At 39.0% G+C, this 21,775-nt stretch overlaps 2 protein-coding genes and 1 non-coding gene across 3 annotated transcripts; all 3 read right to left on the bottom strand.

Moving 5' to 3' along the window:
* Window positions 1–226: 226 nt before the first annotated feature.
* On the bottom strand, window positions 227–2,322 carry LOC140354502 (alpha-1-antitrypsin homolog). Its single transcript, XM_072439538.1, has 5 exons — window positions 1,901–2,322; window positions 1,346–1,589; window positions 963–1,233; window positions 715–862; window positions 227–636 (listed from the first exon to the last, which is right to left on the bottom strand). The coding sequence occupies exons 1-5, from the start codon at window positions 2,285–2,287 to the stop codon at window positions 445–447; spliced, it is 1,242 nt and encodes a 413-aa protein (XP_072295639.1). The 5' UTR covers window positions 2,288–2,322; the 3' UTR covers window positions 227–444.
* A 7,718-nt stretch (window positions 2,323–10,040) lies between these two features.
* Window positions 10,041–18,378, bottom strand: clmnb (calmin b). Its single transcript, XM_072439539.1, has 10 exons — window positions 18,198–18,378; window positions 18,064–18,125; window positions 17,681–17,776; window positions 16,832–16,915; window positions 16,661–16,753; window positions 14,121–14,284; window positions 13,487–13,680; window positions 12,573–12,655; window positions 10,420–11,573; window positions 10,041–10,346 (listed from the first exon to the last, which is right to left on the bottom strand). The coding sequence occupies exons 1-10, from the start codon at window positions 18,217–18,219 to the stop codon at window positions 10,217–10,219; spliced, it is 2,082 nt and encodes a 693-aa protein (XP_072295640.1). The 5' UTR covers window positions 18,220–18,378; the 3' UTR covers window positions 10,041–10,216.
* A 2,805-nt stretch (window positions 18,379–21,183) lies between these two features.
* On the bottom strand, window positions 21,184–21,462 carry LOC140354517 (small Cajal body-specific RNA 13). Its single transcript, XR_011925983.1, has one exon.
* Window positions 21,463–21,775: the final 313 nt, after the last annotated feature.

Raw genomic sequence — 21,775 nt, forward strand, 5'->3', positions numbered from 1 at the left:
GATTTAAAACCATTGGTTTGAAAGGAATAGTATGTCCATATGCATATAATAAAGTTAAAAGAACAAACACACAAAAACTCAGCTCTTGGTATTTTGTGCATGTTCAATACTGACTGAAACATGTTTGAAGTTAGCCATAACCACATACAAATTACATTTTTAGCTTACTCGTGTCCTTTGTTGGAAACACAACCCATGGTTCAAATCATGAAATGAATGCCAGCTGCACTTTTTAACCAACGTTTATTTCATGACTTGATGAAACAATATGGAAAAGCATAGCATAAAAACAGTTGTTTAGCCTAAATTTACCCTCAAGCCAGATAATATGTACAGTTTCACAAAAGCTGGCCAAACTGCAGTTTGCTCCCACAGGACATAAACTAAGGTGTGTTTTGTACAAAAATGGACCTTGATGATATATGTTATCATAAATGTTTGCGTTTATGCTTCAGTGGGGTTGCTGATCTTGCCCATGAAGAGGATGCTCTTGGTGGAGTGCTCCAGGATGAAGACCAGGAAGGGCCTGTTCAGAATCATTCTCTCCGGCATGCTCATGGGCATCACCTCGATTGTGGTGGCAGCGGCAGCTTCAGTCCCGGTCTCGTCCACGCTCAGAACGGCCTGGTGCGACGCCTGTACAACAACGACTCATGTTTATTATTGCTTCTATATATTTGCACACTATTTTGGACGGTGCAAACGTGTCACTACCTTTGAGACTTTGAGCTTGATCTCCTCAGAAATGCCAGCGAAGTCGGCCTTGTCGCCAAAAGCATCGGTCATGCCAAGTTCTTTGAGGCTCTCATCCAGGGAGGCGTCCCCAGAGACGGAAAATTTGGGCAAGAACAGATCTACAGAACTGAGAAATACATTTATTACTTTTTTCTCTAGAATGTGCCTTTCTACAGACCAGACTCTTTGAATAACAACACCACAACTACTAAGCACACTGAACTTACTTTCTGTAAACGGAGTCATGCCAGTGTTTCAGATGGTCTTTGCAGATCACGTCTTCCACTTCCTTCATCTTGCCCTCGTCGGGGAGAACGATCATCATGGAAGTGTTGCCCTTATACGGGAGCAGGATGACCGAGGTGTGGTTGTCCATGTCCTGGTAGAAGTCATAACGACCGGTCCTCTTCATCATGTCCACTTCCACTTTTGTCTTGTCATTCACAAAGAATTCAGCTTTGCTCGTGTGGTTGGCGTCAAAGGGTTTCTCCCACTGTCCTGCGAGAAGATGTAGTCGTTATTTGATATTAGATTTTGCTAACAATAACTACTACTTATTCAGTGGCCCGGCTTATTCAATATCAAAAACTGGTTCAAGGGAAAAGCTTGCCTCTGAAATAGACGTAGTTGATGAGCACCATGGCCATAGCAGAGTCTAGATCCTTCACCATATCCTTAATCTTTTCTTGAGTTTTATCCGAGATGAATTTGTTGATTTCTGCAGCGGCCTCCAGTGGTTTTTCAAAGTCAACCTTGAAGATCTCTGCGGAGTAGTGCTTCTTGATGTCAGCGATGAAGCTTCCAAGAGGAGAAAAGCTGGTGCGAAGGGCCAGACCGTTGCCTACATTAAGTACCTGGTAATGGTGAACGATAGACAAAAATGAATGTCTTGATATGTTTTTGCGTTCTCCGGACAATGATATTTCAGACAATGTTAAGGCAATCCATCAGAAATGTGCTAAAACATGCATGTACATGAGATTTATTTATTGCACAAAACGTGAATTATCTACAAATGTACAGAAATACCCCTTAATATGAAATGTTACACAGCAAGTTTGTTTTTTATTTGTTTTTGTATTCTGTATTCTTCACGCAGTTCATTTTCAGATTCACACCTAATGTCAAGTACATTTCTAAGTTCTCCATCTCCCACCTCTTGTACCTGGCTTTGCTGGCTGTGTCCGAGCATATGAAACAGGTGGTCATAAGCATCATCCACAGAGGACTGGTTCATGCTGCTGTAACCCAGTGTGGAGAACATCTGGCTATGAGTTTCTCCGCGGGCTCCGGTGGACAGCATGGACAAGGCCGTGGACACACCCAGGGGCGAGAAGAAGATGTTCTTTCCGGCAGCGGTCTTCGAGTTGATGTTCTTGTAGAGGGCGAAGGCGAAGTCAGCGTTGGGTGGCGATAGATGATGGCACATCATCTCGTCTCCCTGATGCTGGTGGCTGCCGTGGTGATCGTGGTGATCGTGGTGTTCGTGGTGTTCGTGGTGGTCCGCCCAGGCCACAGCCAAGAGCAGCGCAAGAGTAAAAGTAGCACGCATCGTCACAGCCTGGAAAGAGACGTGCGTTTAGAGTGTGGGCTTTCAGGGAAACTCTATAGAAGTGTTGTCAATATTATGCGGAAATACCAGCTAATAATACTGACTTTTTTTTCCAACACTTTTTTAAACATTTTTGCTGATAGTAGTTGACAACTAAACGTATTATGGACAACAGTGAAATTCTAAAATCACATAAAACTCTGTAATTCTATTTTATTTGACTGTGCAGTTGCATGGATCAAGAAAAGTTACCGACTCACCTTCAGTGTCCCCTTTGCTGCAGACAATTTCACCCCAAATGTTCACATTATATACAGGTGTGCGAAGAGGCAGCTGATTGGTTGTTTAATCCTGTGCTGGACCAGCCCCTTATTCTTTGGTCAGCTCAGAAATGTCTGCGCAGGAATAGCAGTGATGCAACTCAAATATATCATCAGAGAGAAATGTGTGACCGCTTTGACAATGGATGTCTGTCAAGCTGGACAAAACTGTACTTTAACTGGCACTGGAAGAACGTATTTGTTTCAAAAAGTATCTGAGGTCAGTGACCTTGGGGGGAGGCTCTTAGCTTTTGTTGATAACACTATTGATTCAAAAATAAGATCTTCGATAGCTTGCTGCTTTGTCAGCTTTTCAATCTCTGGTGCAATAAGGTTTGATCCAAACTAAGAGTAGCTGTTCAAACCTCGCCTGAGTGAACGCTTACTTTGTTTTTCGTCTAACACAAGGCACCCGTACTGAAGTATGAAGTCATCTTGTGCTGAACTCCTCTTCAAGTATGTGGGTTTGGAGTCTGAATACTCCTTCTCCCTCCGTCATTGACAAAAAAGAAGCCACCTCACTGTAATGTTATTTTTATTCTGATTGGCATTTGATACGGAGATGGAAATCATTTCATTTTGCAGCTGCTTTACTCGACTTTAGTGAAAGGGTAAAAGTGTCATCTATTTCCGCAGTGAATAACCTTTCTCTGAAAGCGATGTCAGTAATTGCTCCGAACGATAAAGAGATGTTTGAGGAGGAAATAGCTCTCAGAAAAGAGATAAAACATTTTTTTATAATTTATCACATTATATTCTAATGGGATTTGGAAACATTTAAACGTCAATTATTTCAATTATTTAGACAATAGCAACAAATATACATAAATCATAAAGAAATATCTTGAAAAGAGCAGATAAACAACAAACAATCAATTGAAAAAAGAAATAGACATGTATACAAACACACGGAAACATTCCACTTAAGCAAGGAATGCATATCAAGCACTATGGTTAAAGGAGACATATTGTACTTTTTTTCTGGAACTCAGTACATAAAAAATATCATAATTTTGATCTAAAAGGATTTAATAATAGAAACGGGTTCATTGACTCCATGTTCAAACAGAAGATAATACGACATTTCACTCTCACAAGCAGCGGATTGCCATTTCCATGTTATTTTTTTTGAAAAGTGGCTATATAACATTTTAAAACCCAATATGTATCACTTGGATTCTTAGTTTTACAAATACAACACCTAAGTACAGAACAGTGGGCGGGGAGGGGGCACCCGAGCCTCAGTTGCAGGACAATACAGGATCACTGAGACATGCAGGAATCAATCAAGATACAACTGATGAGGAAACAATGTTGAAACACATTTAAAAGTTCATTGAAGTAATACAATAATTGCATAATATGTCCCATTAAAGGTTTGTCCTCTGCATTTGACCCATTCTTCAGCTCCTGGGGATCCATCTCCAACATGTTTTGGGTCAATGGCTCAGTTTGTGGGCAATTACATATTCATTTCAAATTGTCCGTGTTTGGCAATCTGAAGCTGACTTTAGATCTACATTTTAGAAATAAGACATTTTAAGCGACACAAATGTTTGTCTTCATCATGTTTTTAAATATTTTCTCTACCTTTGCAAATGCAGTGACAGTAATACATAAGTTAGATATTGTCAAAACATTTTTTGCAAAGACAGCCAAAAACGTAAAATGAAACATCACATTCAAATTTCCAGCTCTAACAATGCTATCAGTGTGAGCATTACGGAAACAAATTTGCGCTGCCTCAGAAAACAACGGTTCATTTGTGAATGGATCCGCCGTGTCTTGTCATGGTCGGTGAGCAGACTTGGTTCCCTGTTGTGTACAGCGAGGTCGTTATTGCTGACTTAGAACGCACTCAGTATCATTCATCATGTTAGCCACCAACAGAACACAAGCAATTACAGCTCAAAAGAGTGCGCCGCGATATGAATCAATATACAGTGCACCAAGGGACAAACACGGGAGCAGATACAGAACAAGAGCCAACCAAGCGCAGGTTATCAGACTATCTCCTGTACCGCTCTTCTATTGTTTAGTGCAATCAACATCAGAGGCAGAAGATAAACCATAGCTAAAGTTATGAAATGTATTAGTATTTGTGTAACAGGTAGAATAAAGTAGAAATGGTGTGTGGTGTGTTGCTAAAAAATGTACTATTCGCTTAAAATAGTACTACTAGTGACCTAAAAATACTGAACTAAAAAAATGAGTATCATATTTATCTATTTTTTTAAGTATTTGGGGAACATACAACTATATGTGCTGATGAACTGTTTGGCATATATTTTAATAATACTGATGATGATGATTTTAATAGTAATAACATGTCATTTCCAAAGAATTGACAACAAACTGGTTATTTTTGTGAAGATGTTCCAGTTGTTGAGAGTGAGCATTGTCAGAAAACAGGATGAACAGTACAAAATAAAAGACTGGACGATGCAAGTGTATAGCATAAGCAGTAGATGTGGTAGAAAAGATGGAAAAAATAAATTGTAGCTGATGGTGCAAATGAAATGTTAAAGCCAATCAATAAATCAAGATCTTAATAGTGCCGTCACAATAGCCGGAAGGAGCACAGGTGTTTAATTTTAAAAAACATCATTAATTATTTTTCTAAAGGATTTTTTTGTCCCTTAGGCTTTACTAGACAGCTTAGCATGAAATGGGGATGAGCGAGAAGGGAGGACATGCAGTAAATTGTCAGATTCAAATTCATGACCCTGCGGCCGGCGGCATATGTGCTGCCGTGTTAACACTCCACCACCGGGCAGCACCAAAAAACTCAAGAAATTCAAAAAGGTCTAATCAAAAGTGATTTAATACAAATCTTTAGTCACATATAGACTCACATTTGGACTTAGTGACAAAACATTTGCCCAAGTTGGAATATACTGTAAATAGCATTAAAGCATTACAACTCACATCTGACCATTTAAACTGCAGAGTGATATTCCTCTCAGAATTATATTTATGTCTATTTGGTGCGGACTTATTGGGGGAAGAGCCGTCTTTTATGCTGCTCACTGTGAGTAGGGTCATCTCTCCATAGATTTGACCTCTAACTTGGCTTGGTGACGTCTCCATGGAGATGGATAATGCCATTCTGGGGAACATTTCAGGTATTCCAAATAGCTATTGGCACAATTTCCAAGATGAGACATGACATTAGGTCCATGAGAATGAGACAAGAGGAGACTTTGAGATTATTCATAACAAATAAATTGTATGATCCAGTTCATAAATGTTATCTCTTGTTTGAGACAAACGTGAAACACAAGATCATTTTCCTCATGTGTACAATCTTTGTAGCACAAGATCTTGTTAGTTAAGTTAAAGAACACCTTTAAAGCAACATGTAACTTTCTGGAAGTTTCTTGGATAAGTCCATGGAAAAAGCCCAGAATCCCTTATGTGTTTGAACTGAAAAAAAATCAAGGGAAATTTTGAAATGTATGTTTATTTAAAACCAGGCAAGACTTTAAGACAAAAACTGGTTCACTCTAAGGATAAGATGCCGACACAAAAACAGAGCAATGTTGTTTATTCTATCCAATGCAGTGAAGAAAGAGCAGTACATCAGAGAGACTAAACAGCCTCTGCACAAGAGGCTTTATCACAACAGAAGACACTCGAGTTCAGGACCACAGAGCGCCGTGCATCTTCATCTTAGGGTTAAAAAGTTTTAAATGACCCGCTGGTGTACAGCAGTATTTTGAAACCAAGGGGTGGAAACTAGCCCTGGTCATTCTGATGCTATTTAGGGAGTTGAGGCAGCTAACAATATGATGTATATGACCCATTATATAATTGTAGGGTAACAAAGAAGATTTGCCTGAGGGGGAACTTAGACAGAGTAAAAAATCAGGGCAGGCTATTACTCTGGTAGGATAAATATCCAAATTCTCAGATTAGATCCACAGATTGAGAATGACTTCTGGATTAAAGTTAGTTATGTTAGTTAGTCATGTTTTCCAAAAACAGTGTCCAGATAACTAAATCTAAATCTTCTTTTACAATCATACTTCTGTACATTCTACATGGAGAAGTGAGTTTTGTGCCATACTGTAAAATATTGCAGACATAGAAACAAAATTTCCATGGAAACAAGCAGGTGGAGTCTCCTCCAAGTACGAGTAAGGTTTGTGGAGATGCGAGCTCGCTCATTGTAAGGAAGCATGTTTTCAGTGCAACAAAACCAAAACAAAAAAAAAACACCTGGGGCTTTAAAAGTCACAATATTTCTGCAAAAGATGAGAAAATTGTAAACATTTAGGAAATAAAAAGCAATGCAAATGTTTCAGACAAATATAGCCCTCTGCAGTTTGTTCAGGGGCCCTTGGATTTGACGGGCCAGTGCTGTGGTCGATGAAGGGTTCAAATGTTGGGGGTCACACAGCGAACTAATCTGACTGTTTCTCAAGTCTTTTCCACCTCAAAAGTATCATTTCACCATGCTTCTATCTGTCAGCCTGATAATGTGCTCGGTGCATTGTGATTGTAGAAGATTGTTTTCAGATGATGTTGAAAATGTATTGATTGTTGGATTTGAGCTTTTGACCGCTCGTCTAAGTCCCAACAAACAACTGCAGCTAAGTCTTTCTCTTTTCTACGAATTTTTCAGCTGTGGAGCTGGTGTGGGCAGAGAGGACAGAGGGAACAAGTACACAACAAATCCTCATTTAATACTCAACATGGACTTTCAACCTTATGCAACGCCCCCCAAACTGCTCTGCCATTTACTGCAACTAATCTGTCTGCAAAAAGGAAGATGCAAACCACAAGGGAAGTCATTTCATTCATTGATTATCAAAATATCATGACAGTTAGAGACAAATGATATATTCAAGCTGTGATACATACAATTAGGTTACATCCAGAAGCAAAAGAAAAACTCAAATGTCAAATCTCTTTAGATATGATTAGTTAGAGACGCGTATTTTCTGTGTTAGACTGCAGTGCCCTCATGTGGTCAGAGTTTAGCACAACAGTACTACGTCAAAAATATACATAATGCTGAGTATGCAATACCCAACAATAAACAATCTGGAAAAACATTGCTTTCCAAACATTAATCACAATGCAAATGTAAATAATGTATATCACAATAGCAATCAGAGGACCAATGACGATCACATCAGCCATGGGGATTGTATTTACTTCAAAAGCAGTTCATGTGTCAATCATCCGACCAGAAATGATGCTTTTCTCTTCTTGACTGATTGTGTGGCTTCTATTATATTTATTATGTGAAAATAAATAAATAACTGCAACCCACAAATATGCTGAACTCATTTGTGGCCAAATATAATAGAATTTAGATACCAGATTACAACAGCAACAGCAACAGCAACAGCAACAGCAACAGCAACAGCAGCAACAACAACAACAACAACAACAACAACAACAAACACTTTAAAACAAAAGTTAAGAGAATGAAATGTGATGTTATTACTGATTTTACTTTTCTGGTATTCTGATGTGATCCTACTCCTCCTTTTCAGACTCATGTGATCCTACTCCTCCTTTTCAAACTCATGTGATCCTACTCCTCCTTTTCAGACTCATGTGATCCTACTCCTCCTTTTCAGACTCATGTGATCCTACTCCTCCTTTTCAAACTCATGTGATCCTACTCCTCCTTTTCAAACTCATGTGATCCTACTCCTCCTTTTCAGACTCATGTGATCCTACGCCTCCTTTTCAGACTCATGTGATCCTACGCCTCCTTTTCAGACTCATGTGATCTTACTCCTCCTTTTCAGACTCATGTGATCCTACTCCTCCTTTTCAGACTCATGTGATCCTACTCCTCCTTTTCAAACTCATGTGATCCTACTCCTCCTTTTCAGACTCATGTGATCTTACTCCTCCTTTTCAGACTCATGTGATCTTACTCCTCCTTTTCAGACTCATGTGATCCTACGCCTCCTTTTCAAACTCACGTGATCCTACGCCTCCTTTTCAAACTCATGTGATCTTACTCCTCCTTTTCAGACTCATGTGATCCTACGCCTCCTTTTCAAACTCATGTGATCCTACTCCTCCTCTTCAGACTCATGTGATCCTACTCCTCCTTTTCAGACTCATGTGATCCTACTCCTCCTTTTCAGACTCATGTGATCCTACGCCTCCTTTTCAAACTCACGTGATCCTACGCCTCCTTTTCAAACTCATGTGATCCTACTCCTTTTCAAACTCATGTGATCTTACTCCTCCTTTTCAGACTCATGTGATCCTACTCCTCCTTTTCAAACTCATGTGATCCTACTCCTCCTTTTCAAACTCATGTGATCCTACTCCTCCTCTTCAGACTCATGTGATCCTACTCCTCCTTTTCAAACTCATGTGATCCTACTCCTCCTTTTCAGACTCATGTGATCCTACTCCTCCTCTTCAGACTCATGTGATCCTACTCCTCCTTTTCAGACTCATGTGATCCTACTCCTCCTTTTCAAACTCATGTGATCCTACTCCTCCTTTTCAAACTCATGTGATCCTACTCCTCCTCTTCAGACTCATGTGATCCTACTCCTCCTTTTCAAACTCATGTGATCCTACTCCTCCTCTTCAGACTCATGTGATCCTACTCCTCCTCTTCAGACTCATGTGATCCTACGCCTCCTTTTCAAACTCATGTGATCCTACTCCTCCTCTTCAGACTCATGTGATCCTACTCCTCCTTTTCAAACTCATGTGATCCTACTCCTCCTTTTCAGACTCATGTGATCCTACTCCTCCTTTTCAGACTCATGTGATCTTACTCCTCCTTTTCAGACTCATGTGATCCTACGCCTCCTTTTCAAACTCATGTGATCCTACTCCTCCTTTTCAAACTCATGTGATCCTACTCCTCCTCTTCAGACTCATGTGATCCTACTCCTCCTTTTCAAACTCATGTGATCCTACTCCTCCTTTTCAGACTCATGTGATCCTACTCCTCCTTTTCAAACTCATGTGATCTTACTCCTCCTTTTCAAACTCATGTGATCCTACTCCTCCTCTTCAGACTCATGTGATCCTACTCCTCCTTTTCAGACTCATGTGATCCTACTCCTCCTTTTCAAACTCACGTGATCCTACGCCTCCTTTTCAAACTCATGTGATCCTACTCCTCCTTTTCAGACTCATGTGATCCTACGCCTCCTTTTCAGACTCATGTGATCCTACTCGTCCTTTTCAGACTCATGTGATCCTACTCGTCCTTTTCAGACTCATGTGATCCTACGCCTCCTTTTCAAACTCATGTGATCCTACTCCTCCTTTTCAAACTCATGTGATCCTCCTCCTCCTCTTCAGACTCATGTGATCCTACTCCTCCTTTTCAAACTCATGTGATCCTACTCCTCCTTTTCAAACTCATGTGATCCTACTCCTCCTCTTCAGACTCATGTGATCCTACTCCTCCTCTTCAGACTCATGTGATCCTACTCCTCCTTTTCAAACTCATGTGATCCTACTCCTCCTTTTCAAACTCATGTGATCCTACTCCTCCTTTTCAAACTCATGTGATCTTACTCCTCCTTTTCAGACTCATGTGATCTTACTCCTCCTTTTCAAACTCATGTGATCCTACTCCTCCTTTTCAGACTGATCCTGTTAGTGTTTAAGAACTGGTGATTTCACGTCCAATCATGTAGCAGTACAGCAGCACCCACAGGAACAGGACGACGTGGAGTTCGATCCGGTTTAAACCACCAGAAGGCGCCAAAGTCTGACCCAGGACTCGCTTTTCTCTGCAACGATAAGGCACAGATGGACGCTACTACTTTTTGTATTAACTTAAATAAAAATCATTCTTTTACCCACCTTGATGTTGATGTCATAGCGCTGTTTTCAAGGTTGCATTTGGCTCCTTGATATTTTCTTTTGGAATTCGACGTATCACCATGACTCTGGTCTGTTGTCTTAGAAACGTACACGCTCCCTTTGCTGTTCATCTTTTTCGTTCCAATACCTGGTCCCGTGTCATTTACTGCCTCCTTTAGTCTCAATTTTGTTGCAAAATCTTTACCCCCTCTCAAATCTTTAGTCAGGTTTTCAGTAAAGGGATGATTTTTGATTTTTCTGACACTTACATCCTCATCATCTTGGTGTACTATCAAAACATTTGGTGTTTGCATTTTATTTTCTACTTCTTCAACACTACTGTCATGTAAATCTTCAACAAATGCCTTTATTGGCCATTTTACTCCATTTTGCCTCTTTTCAAGCAATTCTGTCGTCAAATAAACACCTTGTTTGTGGTCATTTCCTTCTTCCTTTTCAGTAATTGCAGACATTACTTTGTTCTCTCCTTCTAGTTTCAGATTGCTTTGGGGTTGAAATTCAATCAAATGATTTGAGTCCAATCTTTCTTCCACTTGAGTTTTGAATAGTTCTTTTTCAGCTGTTTCCTTCAACTCAACATTTTCCAATTTGCCAGTTCGCTCTCGGTCAATATCTGCTGACACATCATTGCCATTCAAATCATTGTGAATCTTAACATCGGACTCGCAATCATCCGAGTTTACGAAAAAATCCTCCTCTACTCTCGGCACCTGTTTTTCTGCTTGGGTTTTCGACACATCTCTGTTCAAATCCAAAATGTAGCTGTACGCATCCTCCTCGTCTGAATCCAGCGGCGTCAGGCTGTAGATTCCTTCCTCGGAACTCAAGGAAAAGTGAATCTCGTTGTTGTTTGTTTTGCTGTATCCCCGATCCACAGATGTGTCCAGCCATGAATGGATTTCGGGACTGTCCACGGCGGCGTCCAAAGGGCTGGGAGGTTGCCGGACACTGGAAGATTTGCGTTTGTTTCGCAGGCTGGAGTTGGAGGAGCGTCGGGCCCAGCGTTTCCATAGTAACAGCTCGTGACTTGTCTCAAAACTGCTGAAGACGGGCTCGGCGTCTTCCCTGTCGGCGAGAGTCTCCAGGGATCTGAATTTGGAGATGTGCGGAGAGGTGGCCGCAGCAGAGAGATCCTGTCATGGGAGACGGGTGTTAGACAGACTTGTAACTGTTTAGTTCTTCTTGTTTACTTAGTTGTTTATTTTGTGTTTTACTTTTTTTTGTTTTACTTTTTGAAAATGTAATTATTATCATCCCATTTGTTCTGTGGTAGTAATGTTCCCAGTGGAGCAAAAATGTCAAATTACGTTTGCGTTCAGTTTGAGTAAGTATTTTTGAGCAAACAAACATATACAAGTAATAATAACTGCTACAAATCTTCAGTTGTTTTCAGTTGTCTGTTGGATATTTTCTTTTCCTTTTTAAAAATAAAGCCAGATTACTACATTTGACGTTTAACAGTTCCCAAAATATGTCTGAAACACTTCAGTTCTTTTACTTAAATAGATCTTTTCATGTCATACTTTTACTTGAGTCATTTTTTGCTTCTCTATCTCTACTTTAACAGTAACAAAACTGAGCACTTCTTCCACCACTGATTCATTTAACTAACAAAAATACAAAACACCACAGTATTGCAGTATTGCAGTGTTGCATTGAACCACCAGGACATGTTCCTATGTTTGTGAATTTTGTTCATTGACAAATGGCAATAAACCTTATTCTGATTCTGATTCTCTTAACGTTTACATTTACATTTGACTTATAGCTCTCACGAGGGATAAGACAATAAACAGTACGGGAGTGTCTCTAATTGCAATTAAAATGGTAATTCTCTGTGGTACATTTTGTTTTATTGCCATCACCAACAAAGAGATAATTATCATTTTCCACCAGATTCTGAAGGAAAAAAAAATATATTCTATAATAATTGTTTGAACACAGAACTTAAAGCAAGTTTATTGATCATGAGAAATCACATTTTTAAATCATCAGCAATTTTAAGTATCATGATATTAGTGTTCATCTAATTATTTTGGTAACAATATATATATATATATATATATATATATATATATATATATATATATATATATATATATATATATATATATATATATCGTGCCACTCACCTGGACTATGTCTGGACAGTGCCTCAAAAACATAGAAACATATGTGATTATGGACTTCTCATCTGGATAACTGCAGGTCACATCTAAAGGGAGGGCAATGGTGCAGTGAGTTAATCAAGAACATAATATTGATATAAGGCTGAGCAAAATAATATGTCTGTTTGCCGTAACCCGACCGACCCGCTATGAAACTAGCCGACTGAAAAATAAACATCAGCATTTTGTTGAAAAAAACGTCAAAATCTTTTATTTTTCAATTATTTCGCCGACTCACCGACCGTGTCAAATATTTATATCACACTTATTAATTGACTTTCATCTTAAAGGACGGATAGTGCTCCGCGCAACACATGTGCGTTTTCATTTTCAGTCCTCCGCGTGCATCTGATACATAATAGAACACGCGTAAAAGTCGTCACATTGCCTTTAACAAGTTGGGCTGCACTTGTCGGCAGCACTCAAATTTCCAGAGTAATGCCAGGCTCTGTCAGGGTGTAAAATTTGACTTACGCAAATGCATTCTGGGATTGAAACACGCCCAGTAGCGTCATCACAACAAACATGGCGGCGCCCGTGTCCCCCACATGTTCCTCCCGCTCACCTTCGCTACCAAAATAAAGGATAGCGGCGTACAAAAGGTCGATTGAAAGATCTTAAAATCGTGAGATTTAGTCTCCCGATCGGGTTGATAGAGACGTTTTCCGTCATTGACTGTTGAAGCCTGACCCCTGGTGGTCACTCCGACTCAAAAAAATGACAAAAATTTGATTTTTTTTTTTGCCTTCAAAGTAAAAAAAAAATAAGAATTTGCCTACCGACCGAGCCAGATGAAAAATGTTGACTCGGGTTACAGCAAACAGACAATTTATTTGGGGTAGCCTAATTACAGTATTATTTATGAGTACATGTCGTACCTTGAGGCTCCAGTAGAGGGGGTATGTCCAGGCTCTGGTGGGCCGTCCTGAAAGCCTGGTTCAGGTTCTCCTCTGGGTCTTTTGTGAGGCTTTGTCTCAAATCCACTAAGTCTGGATTTAGGGACTTAATCAGTGCTAAAAAGGCCAGGCCGTTTCTCCAGCTCCACCCAAAGTCTGGAACTTCTACTCCAAACCTAAAACACAACTGTACATAAAGAACTTTCCACTGTAATACTTCAATAAAGCTGTTCCATTGTTGCAGGACAGTTCATTTAAAACCCCTCCAAACTAATTTTCACAGTCCTTTGCCACTGTTATGTTTTGAACTGTTTTGGACATTCCGTTTGAGTTGCCAACTATGTCTTAGTGTGTATTATTAGAGCAAGTTAAAACATGACAGTTAAGTCACAGATAAAAACAAAAAACATTTCAGTTAAAAGAAAGAAAAAAACAGAAAACTCTCAATTCAACAGTGAAAACCCTTAACCAAGTAAAAACTAATACATATGCACTTCCAATAGTAGACTTTTTTGTCCTAAAGCTCATATTGCACAACAGAAATCAGAAAAGCTGCCAAAATCATTCACAAGAAACATGTGAAGCCTACAAACTATCAGTCTGTTCTAGTACTCACTTGGCTGTGCATCTCTGGACCCACAGCAGAAGACTCTTGATGGTTTTTCCGTTGTACTTGGGGCTTTTGGCGGCGTCCGTCAGGTCTGAGAGGTCACTGGATGTCGATAAAGAAGAGAGACTCGAGGACAAGCGCCTGCGTAATCCTCCTGTCATCTCCTTCACCTGCACCGTAGTACAACAAGGCAACGACTTTTAAATGCACACTTTTCATTTAATGACTGGTTAATCGTTGGCCCGACTGCAGCTTGTCCAAAATGCTGCTGCGATGCTTTTAACTGGCACTATAAATCAAGAGCACATCACCCTGATCTTAAAACGTTTTCACTGGCTCCTGGTTTCTTATTGCATTGATTTTAAATGTATTTTATTTGTCTCTATTTGTATCTGACATGCTGCAGCCCGACAATCCTGCACGTTCTCTCAGGTCCAATCTTTTATTCAACCCAAAAACAAAGAGAAATATAGCCGCAAGCGGCAATGATCGGCCCTCGCTACGCCGCCGCCACGCCGCAAGAGGAGGGGGCGCTAACGCGCCCCAATTGTCCTTTTATTACGCCTACTGCTGAATCTGTGACGCTGTCACATCTTCTCCCCTTTGTTTTACCATCAAAAAGCTATTTTATTTTGAATTCTTGGCAAAATGTGCGGCTTTGCCGCACAGACACCGTGACTCTTTGAATAAAAATGTGGATAACTTTTGATGTCCCACTCCTCAGTAGCATTTTCACCAAATTTCAGCTTTTTAGGGCCAACGCCCTGGGAGGAGTTCGTAAAAGTACGACGTTTGGAAAAACTCCGAAGTCATGTTTAGCCATTTTTGAAGCAATATGGCCGACTTTTGGTTGGGCGGACGGCGTTGCCGTAATAATATTTTTTACTTCTCTTGTCACCATCTACCTCTGCGCCAAATTTCATGATTCTACGATCAGATTTTTTTTTGGGTCATTTCCCATCTCTCAATGCATTTTTGGTACATTTGGGGGCGCTGACGCGCCAATTTTTTTTATTTTAGAAAAGGGAAATAGCCATAATGTAGAGAGGCACGATTTTTAGAGGTGTGCAAATTTTTGTGACTTTTCGTCAATGTTCACTGGGTGAAAAATAGGGGGGTTGGTCCCGAGAATAAGAAGAAGAAGAATATTCCGATGCGAAAACAATGTTTCCCATTTTTCAAATATCATAAACTATACATTTTCGGAAAGCGCTCGCACTTTCCTACCTCATGGTGTGGGTCCCTGGTCACTGACGGGTACTTTCGATAATTTTGAGTGGGCTCCGCCCACTTTGTGTTTTTGGCCCTCTATACAGTAATAATGTTCAATTTTTGCATTACATGCTTATATGCACGGAACATGCAAGAGATGGGGAACGTATTCGTGAGCTACTTAGCGCAAATGAGTGCTTTATATGGGGATGACGACCGCGAAGGTCGTCATCCCAATGTAAAGTGCTCGTTTAGTGCGAACTTTTGCACGGGCTTCGCCCGTTTACAACGGTAATGTTCCATTTTCCTACAACTAATTAGTATGCACGGGGCGTGCATGAGTGGAGGAGTGCGTTAGTGAGTGTTTGGAAGTGGGCGAGCGCTTCACGCTCGATTTCGTGCGCACTATGTGCGCACTTTCGCAGCCGTGCTTCGCACGGCCTTACGAGACTAATAGGCCTCTCGCCAGCTTGTGGCGCTTGGGCCTAAAAACACAGGGAGACTGATCTTTTTCTGTTGCTGGGCCAAAACTCTTGAATGTTTATTTTAAAAAGGCCATTTTCTTTCTGGCTTTTTTACTTTTAAGTAGTAATGTTGACTTAGATATTTTAAAATGTTTTTTCTGTTATTTTACATTGTATTATGTGCATTTGTGTGTTAAGCACTTTGGTCGACGTTGTTGTTTTTAAGGTGCTCTACAAACAAAGTTGGATTGGATTAATCTTGATTCTTCAGGTCACAATTTAAATCATACAAATTGAAAAAAATAATAATCAAGACAATTGTATAAGGAACGTCAAGTATTTTAATAGGGCTGAAATAAGTTAATTGACTAATCGCAAAAAAGAATCGTCCACTAGTTTAGTAAATGTATAATTGTTAACTGGTCCAAACATGCCAGGAGCTGTAGTTTTACGACTCAAATTGAGCCTCAAATTCTTGAAAATGACTTGGAAACGGTGTATATTTTGTGTATTTGTTGATAACACTTCACCGGGATCCTCAAACAGCTTCACTTTGACTTCATCTGGGTGAAATCTTTTTAAAATATTTTCATCATGTGAGTTTTGCAATATTTAACAGCTAATCAGTTAATCGAAAATACTCGCTGGACCAGGCAAACTTTGATTTTGTTGTTGGTCAGAAACTTGAGAAATTGTAACGTGTTCGACATTGGCAATCAAAGAATAGTTGCAAATAAATATCAAATTGTGTTTTTTTACTTTCAAGAATCGTGAAACTAAAACTTGACATTGTGACATCCCTAATGACAACAAAGGGGGGCTGAAGTGTCTTGCTCGCTCACACAAAGGCAGTTTGGGAAAAGGAGGCACCTGAAAATGGAGGATGATGTTCCAGACGAGGCGTAACACAACAGAAGGAACTCCGTCTGCCACAGCAGAGGCGTCGATCCCCAGTAACTTCACCTGAGTCAGAAAACCAGGATCAACATCTCTGAATCTGAAACTCAAATAATTGATCAAGTGAAATGTATCAGAACTCACATGGCGGTCGTCCAGGAAAGCTAAGGCCTTGGAAATGTTGTTAAGTCTGAAAATGCGATGAGAAGATGGTCTGAACCTGTAAAGCTAAAAACAAGTATTAGATTATTAGATTTAATATAGCTTACAGTATTATTAAAACACATTTATACTACGCTGTAAATTACTTGTAGTGGTTTGTTTTTATTACTCTGCCCTTTCATAATAATTTTAAGATAATATAACTATTTCACACAATGGGAAATTTCAGTTTTGCAGTGTACAGTTCAAGAACAGCAGGAGAATATAAAAATATATATATAAAAATAAAAATAAATATAAATAACCATGAAAAACTTCAATTCAACACAGATTGAACCGTTAGAGCAAAAATACTACAAAATGATTCTGTACAATATTTTTCCTGATTTGTCACTGTATTGAATTTTTATTATAGTAAATTATAGTTTGTTTCTATGGGGTTGTTTCTGTCATACATCATAGCATCACAAAATATGAAAGAATAGACAGAAATGGCTGATATACAGGTTAGTACAGTACAGTATGTGTATTCTCTGCAGCCGCTTTTTCCATAATCTGTTCTTTATTTTAGATATAGTTTTGTATATTTATGTTTGTGAGTTTGTGACAATCGAGTGCAGATGGAATTAGATGCTTTTCAGATCCTTGTACGCATGATAAACAGCTCTTAACTTTCAAACCTTTTCATACATTTTTCTCAGACATTAGTTTATAGTTCAGAAGTTAAAACCAGCCCAAGTGACAAATGTGCAATCTTTAAATCAGTGTAATTTGAGTGACATGTGCTTTAAACTTATTATTATTATTATTATCATTATTCTTGTGACCTACCAGTTTACACCCAGTCAGCTCCTCCAGTAACGTCATGAGTATTCTCCCATCCTGAAGGTCACGGAAGAGGTCGTGAACTTCTGCTGGAGGGTCGCGCTGAAAAAGTTAAAACATATAGCCACAAAACATGCGCAGTTGCCGAAATCTGATGGTTTTCTGTGTGTATTTGCTATAAAATGTGATCTGACGCAGGGACGGGGAACTTGACATGGATAAAAGCCAATAATATGGGTCAATAGTTACTCATTTTCCCATTTTGAATGTTGCAATACTGTTTTCACTAACTTAGAGGATAGCGAACGTTTATGAAAAACGAATTTCAAATGGTTCACATTAACTATATTTTAAATGCAAACCTCTCACACAAAAGAGAAAACACTTACTCTGGTTAGATACACATTCATCCACTTGGTAAAAGTCCGCTTCTGTACCTCCTTCCTTCCATCTATTTACAAAAACACATGTAAACCACTAAATTAAGAATGTAGACATAATAATACAAGGTAGTAGACTTTACCTAGAGTGTTCTGCAGTGACATTTTGCCTCTAATAATCCATAAGAACGTTCTCTGTTCAAAATTCAAATGTTGAAATGCCACAGTGAGACAAAGTGTGTCTTGCCTGAACAAGCCAAAACTCTGCCCCTTTTCCCTGCACTCTGCAAGTTTAACCCCAATGGCAAACTGCAGGTTGTAAATCGTGTCTTTGGAGGTATCCAGGAAGAGAAAATGACATATTATGACATAAATTGAATTATGAAACAGAGAAATCCACCAAAGAACATGTTAAAACATACTGAGATCAGATTCACTCATGACAGAATCACCATCTCTTTAAACTGTGATTCTCCAAACTTTCACAATATAAACATTGGCTAATATGTTCTTAAAATAACAAAAAACAGCGGAAGTCATTTCTCCTCCCAAACCCGGGCAGGACAAAACAAGAATAAAACAATCCCAGTTTTACACCATCAATCGGAACGTGAAGAGCAGAAGCAAGTTTTGAGAATCAATAGTGCTTTTTTTTATTAGTCAATTACAAAATGTATGTCAACACTGGGCTGGCCTACAGTTTACCCAAAACAGTTTGTTCTTCTGAGGTGTGTATATAGCAGGTCTAAATCAATTTTTATTCATTTTAATCAAGTACAAGAAAATGTGTTTAAAGTAGTGTGCCAAACATGTGTTCAATAATACAAACTGTAAAATAGATTTCCTCTTTGGACTGTTGAATTACCGCATCAGTCCAATAGATGGCAGCAGTGAGAAAGTATTTTTTAGCCCTGAATAAAGTACCAAAATGGTGAGCAATTTAAATATAGGTTTATTTGAAAGCGTGTTGAATTCAAAATTAAACCAAACCGTGGAGTGAGAAAAATAACATCTGACTATTCAAAAACATCGCAAAAATTGTCCATCTACAGCAGTAAATGTACAGGTGATGTTCAAATTTACTGTTGATCTTTTTCTAAAACCTTATCCAAACAAAGACAACATTTGTTATTTATTTATTGTGTGGAATTAGCATATTTTTCTTTCACAAAGTCAGTTTTAAATGACTAGAGACCCACAAACAAGACAACATTTCTGTCTTAAGACTTAAATTCATGTAACAAACACCTTGTAGGAGCTTGTTGCAGTCAGCATCATCTTCCATCCTCTGAAAAGATAAAAGATACAAAAACATTTCAAGAACAAGGCAATGCACTGTTTTGTTCTTTGGTAGAATTTGCTGTATCAGTATTCTATTTTATTTCACATATGTAGGGAACAAAAATTTAAAGTTCTAATTATTGTCCGACATCAAGTGGTGATTTTTGTATGATTTACATTCTCAATTGTGGGATTGTTATTTACTGTTGATTTATACGAGATGGTGACCATAATTATAATGTTTCTGAATCAGTGAATTCAAGTTACCCAAACAAAAACATGGTTGGCTGATGAAACAGAAATGTGAGCTGATCATAACTCATTCATTGAGAAACATCGGGACACTTCAGGTTGAACAAGTCTCCAGATCCCATTATTTACAACATTAAGAAAGAATTTGACATAATTTGGTCAAATTCAAGCTCAAAATAACTACCACACTCAACATGTTTTGAGCCTGTGTTACACAGGCTCAAAAATTAATTTGAGCCTGTGTAATCCCTCATTCATCCCGGAGCGATCCATTGTAGAAAAAGATAGTTGTAGGCATCGTGACACTGTTTTAGAAAAAACAAGCCTCTGTAGGTCTGGTCTGAGAACTCGTAAACACATCCTATTATGAGTAAGCCTTGCCAACCAGCCCTGTAATGGGCCATCCAAATCCTATTGTTAGCTGGCAGCTACTCTTTCATCACTGAGTACCTGATTAGATGATGACTTAGCTGGAAAAATTTAAAACCTAATGTGGATTTCTAAATTTTTATTGTTGCCTCATTTTGAACATAAACTTAATGTCGTAGATTACGTCTCACAGCGTATGAATTGGAGATGTCAGTTCTCTCTCTCTCTCTCTCTCTCTAAATGTACAAATTAGGCAGTATTGCATAGAATGGTGGTCATTTTTTAAATTGATATAGATAACACATTTGCCCCACCTCAAGTTTGGATCATTTCAGTGATTATATATAATTTAACAACAAAAAAATGGATTGGTGGATAAATGTAGGTCTAAATAAAGAATTTATTTAAAGTCAAAAAAATTTACTCAAAAATTGGGGAAAAAATGTGTTCAGGATGTATGTAATCATGTGCAATACGGTTACATTCATGTGCAATACTTTGACATGTAAATCATCTTGGTGCAATATTCTGTCCATATGACAGCTGTAAATAAGTGTTGCTATTGTTATTTTGTATTAGTGTTTTTTATAAGTTATATTTTTAATTATTTATTTCTGTACCTACTTTGTGTTGCAAAACTGGAATTTCCCCATTGTGGGACAAATAAAGACTTATCTTATCTGATGTAAATGAAATAAGCGATTTCACCATAGGACAATATAGGGTGTTGTCCAGTAGGTGGCAGCATAAATCTAGAAATGAACCAGGACCAAAATCCTGTCTAATGTAAGCGTTAGCCTATCTGAAGTAATTGTGATAAAACTGTGCAATTGGGTGAGGGGAAAAATATTATCAGACAAATTAAATAGGCCATCATCTAAAATATGTTGATGAGGAATAAGACTGTAATGGGGGGGCTTCTCTCTGCGCCGTTTCCTCTGTCCCGCAGCTCCCTTTTTGATTCTTTGTGACAATATAAAGGAAATGCGGAAATAATGTGTGTGCGGCGTCAGCTCCAACAGAAAGCACTCTGTGACGTCATGGACCCGAAGTGATAAAAGTGATCCACATTTGAGTTGAAGTAACGTGAGGTGAGTTAATCTCCTTGCAATACCGGGGGCGCACCAGAAAAGTTTGAGCAGCTCTGCACTACCTAGAGTAAAGAGAATAGTGTAACTTCTACTTCATCCCCAATATGTAGAATCTACGAATCTACAAGAGGAAGAGTTTTGTGACAGTTGACAGTGTCCGGCAGGAATAGCTTTCCCTGGTCCAGACAATATCATGCTGCCTTTTACTCTGCCTGCCTCAAGAAAGGTCAAGGCTACAGTCAAAACAGCCCTGGCCACCGTGGGAAGCAGGGGTCGATCTGTCCAAGGAACATCGCACATGGAGCTTCTTAGTCTCCAGAAGTCACGCCTTTTCATTCCTTGGTTTGATTTCTGCAGCATTGATGGAACCCACAAGCAACAGCATGTGCAAGGGGCCAATTAACAATGCTGCAAGAGGACATACATCAAACTGTTTACCCATCCAAACTGTAGCACATAACATGACAGCATATGGTATTAAAGGCGTTTTATTAAAACAGTGAACATTAAAACAAAAATGTTTCCCTATTAAACTGGGCAATGTCTGAATTGTTCCAATGAGTTGCGTCTAAAAATTTCACAAATCAGGGCAAATCAAATTATAATCGAGATCAAGATTCAGTCATTTCTAATCACAAGCTTTAAATCTTTATAATTCAGCTATTTTAGTCCATAGCCAAGTCAGTGAAGCCATGTGGTTTGGCACAAAGTTCAGGCATTGGAGGAAG

The sequence above is a fragment of the Eucyclogobius newberryi genome, unplaced genomic scaffold (genome assembly GCF_026437365.1).
Source record: "Eucyclogobius newberryi isolate DKJ021-1_F unplaced genomic scaffold, fEucNew1.0.hap1 SCAF_90, whole genome shotgun sequence".
Lineage (NCBI taxonomy): Eukaryota > Metazoa > Chordata > Actinopteri > Gobiiformes > Gobiidae > Eucyclogobius > Eucyclogobius newberryi.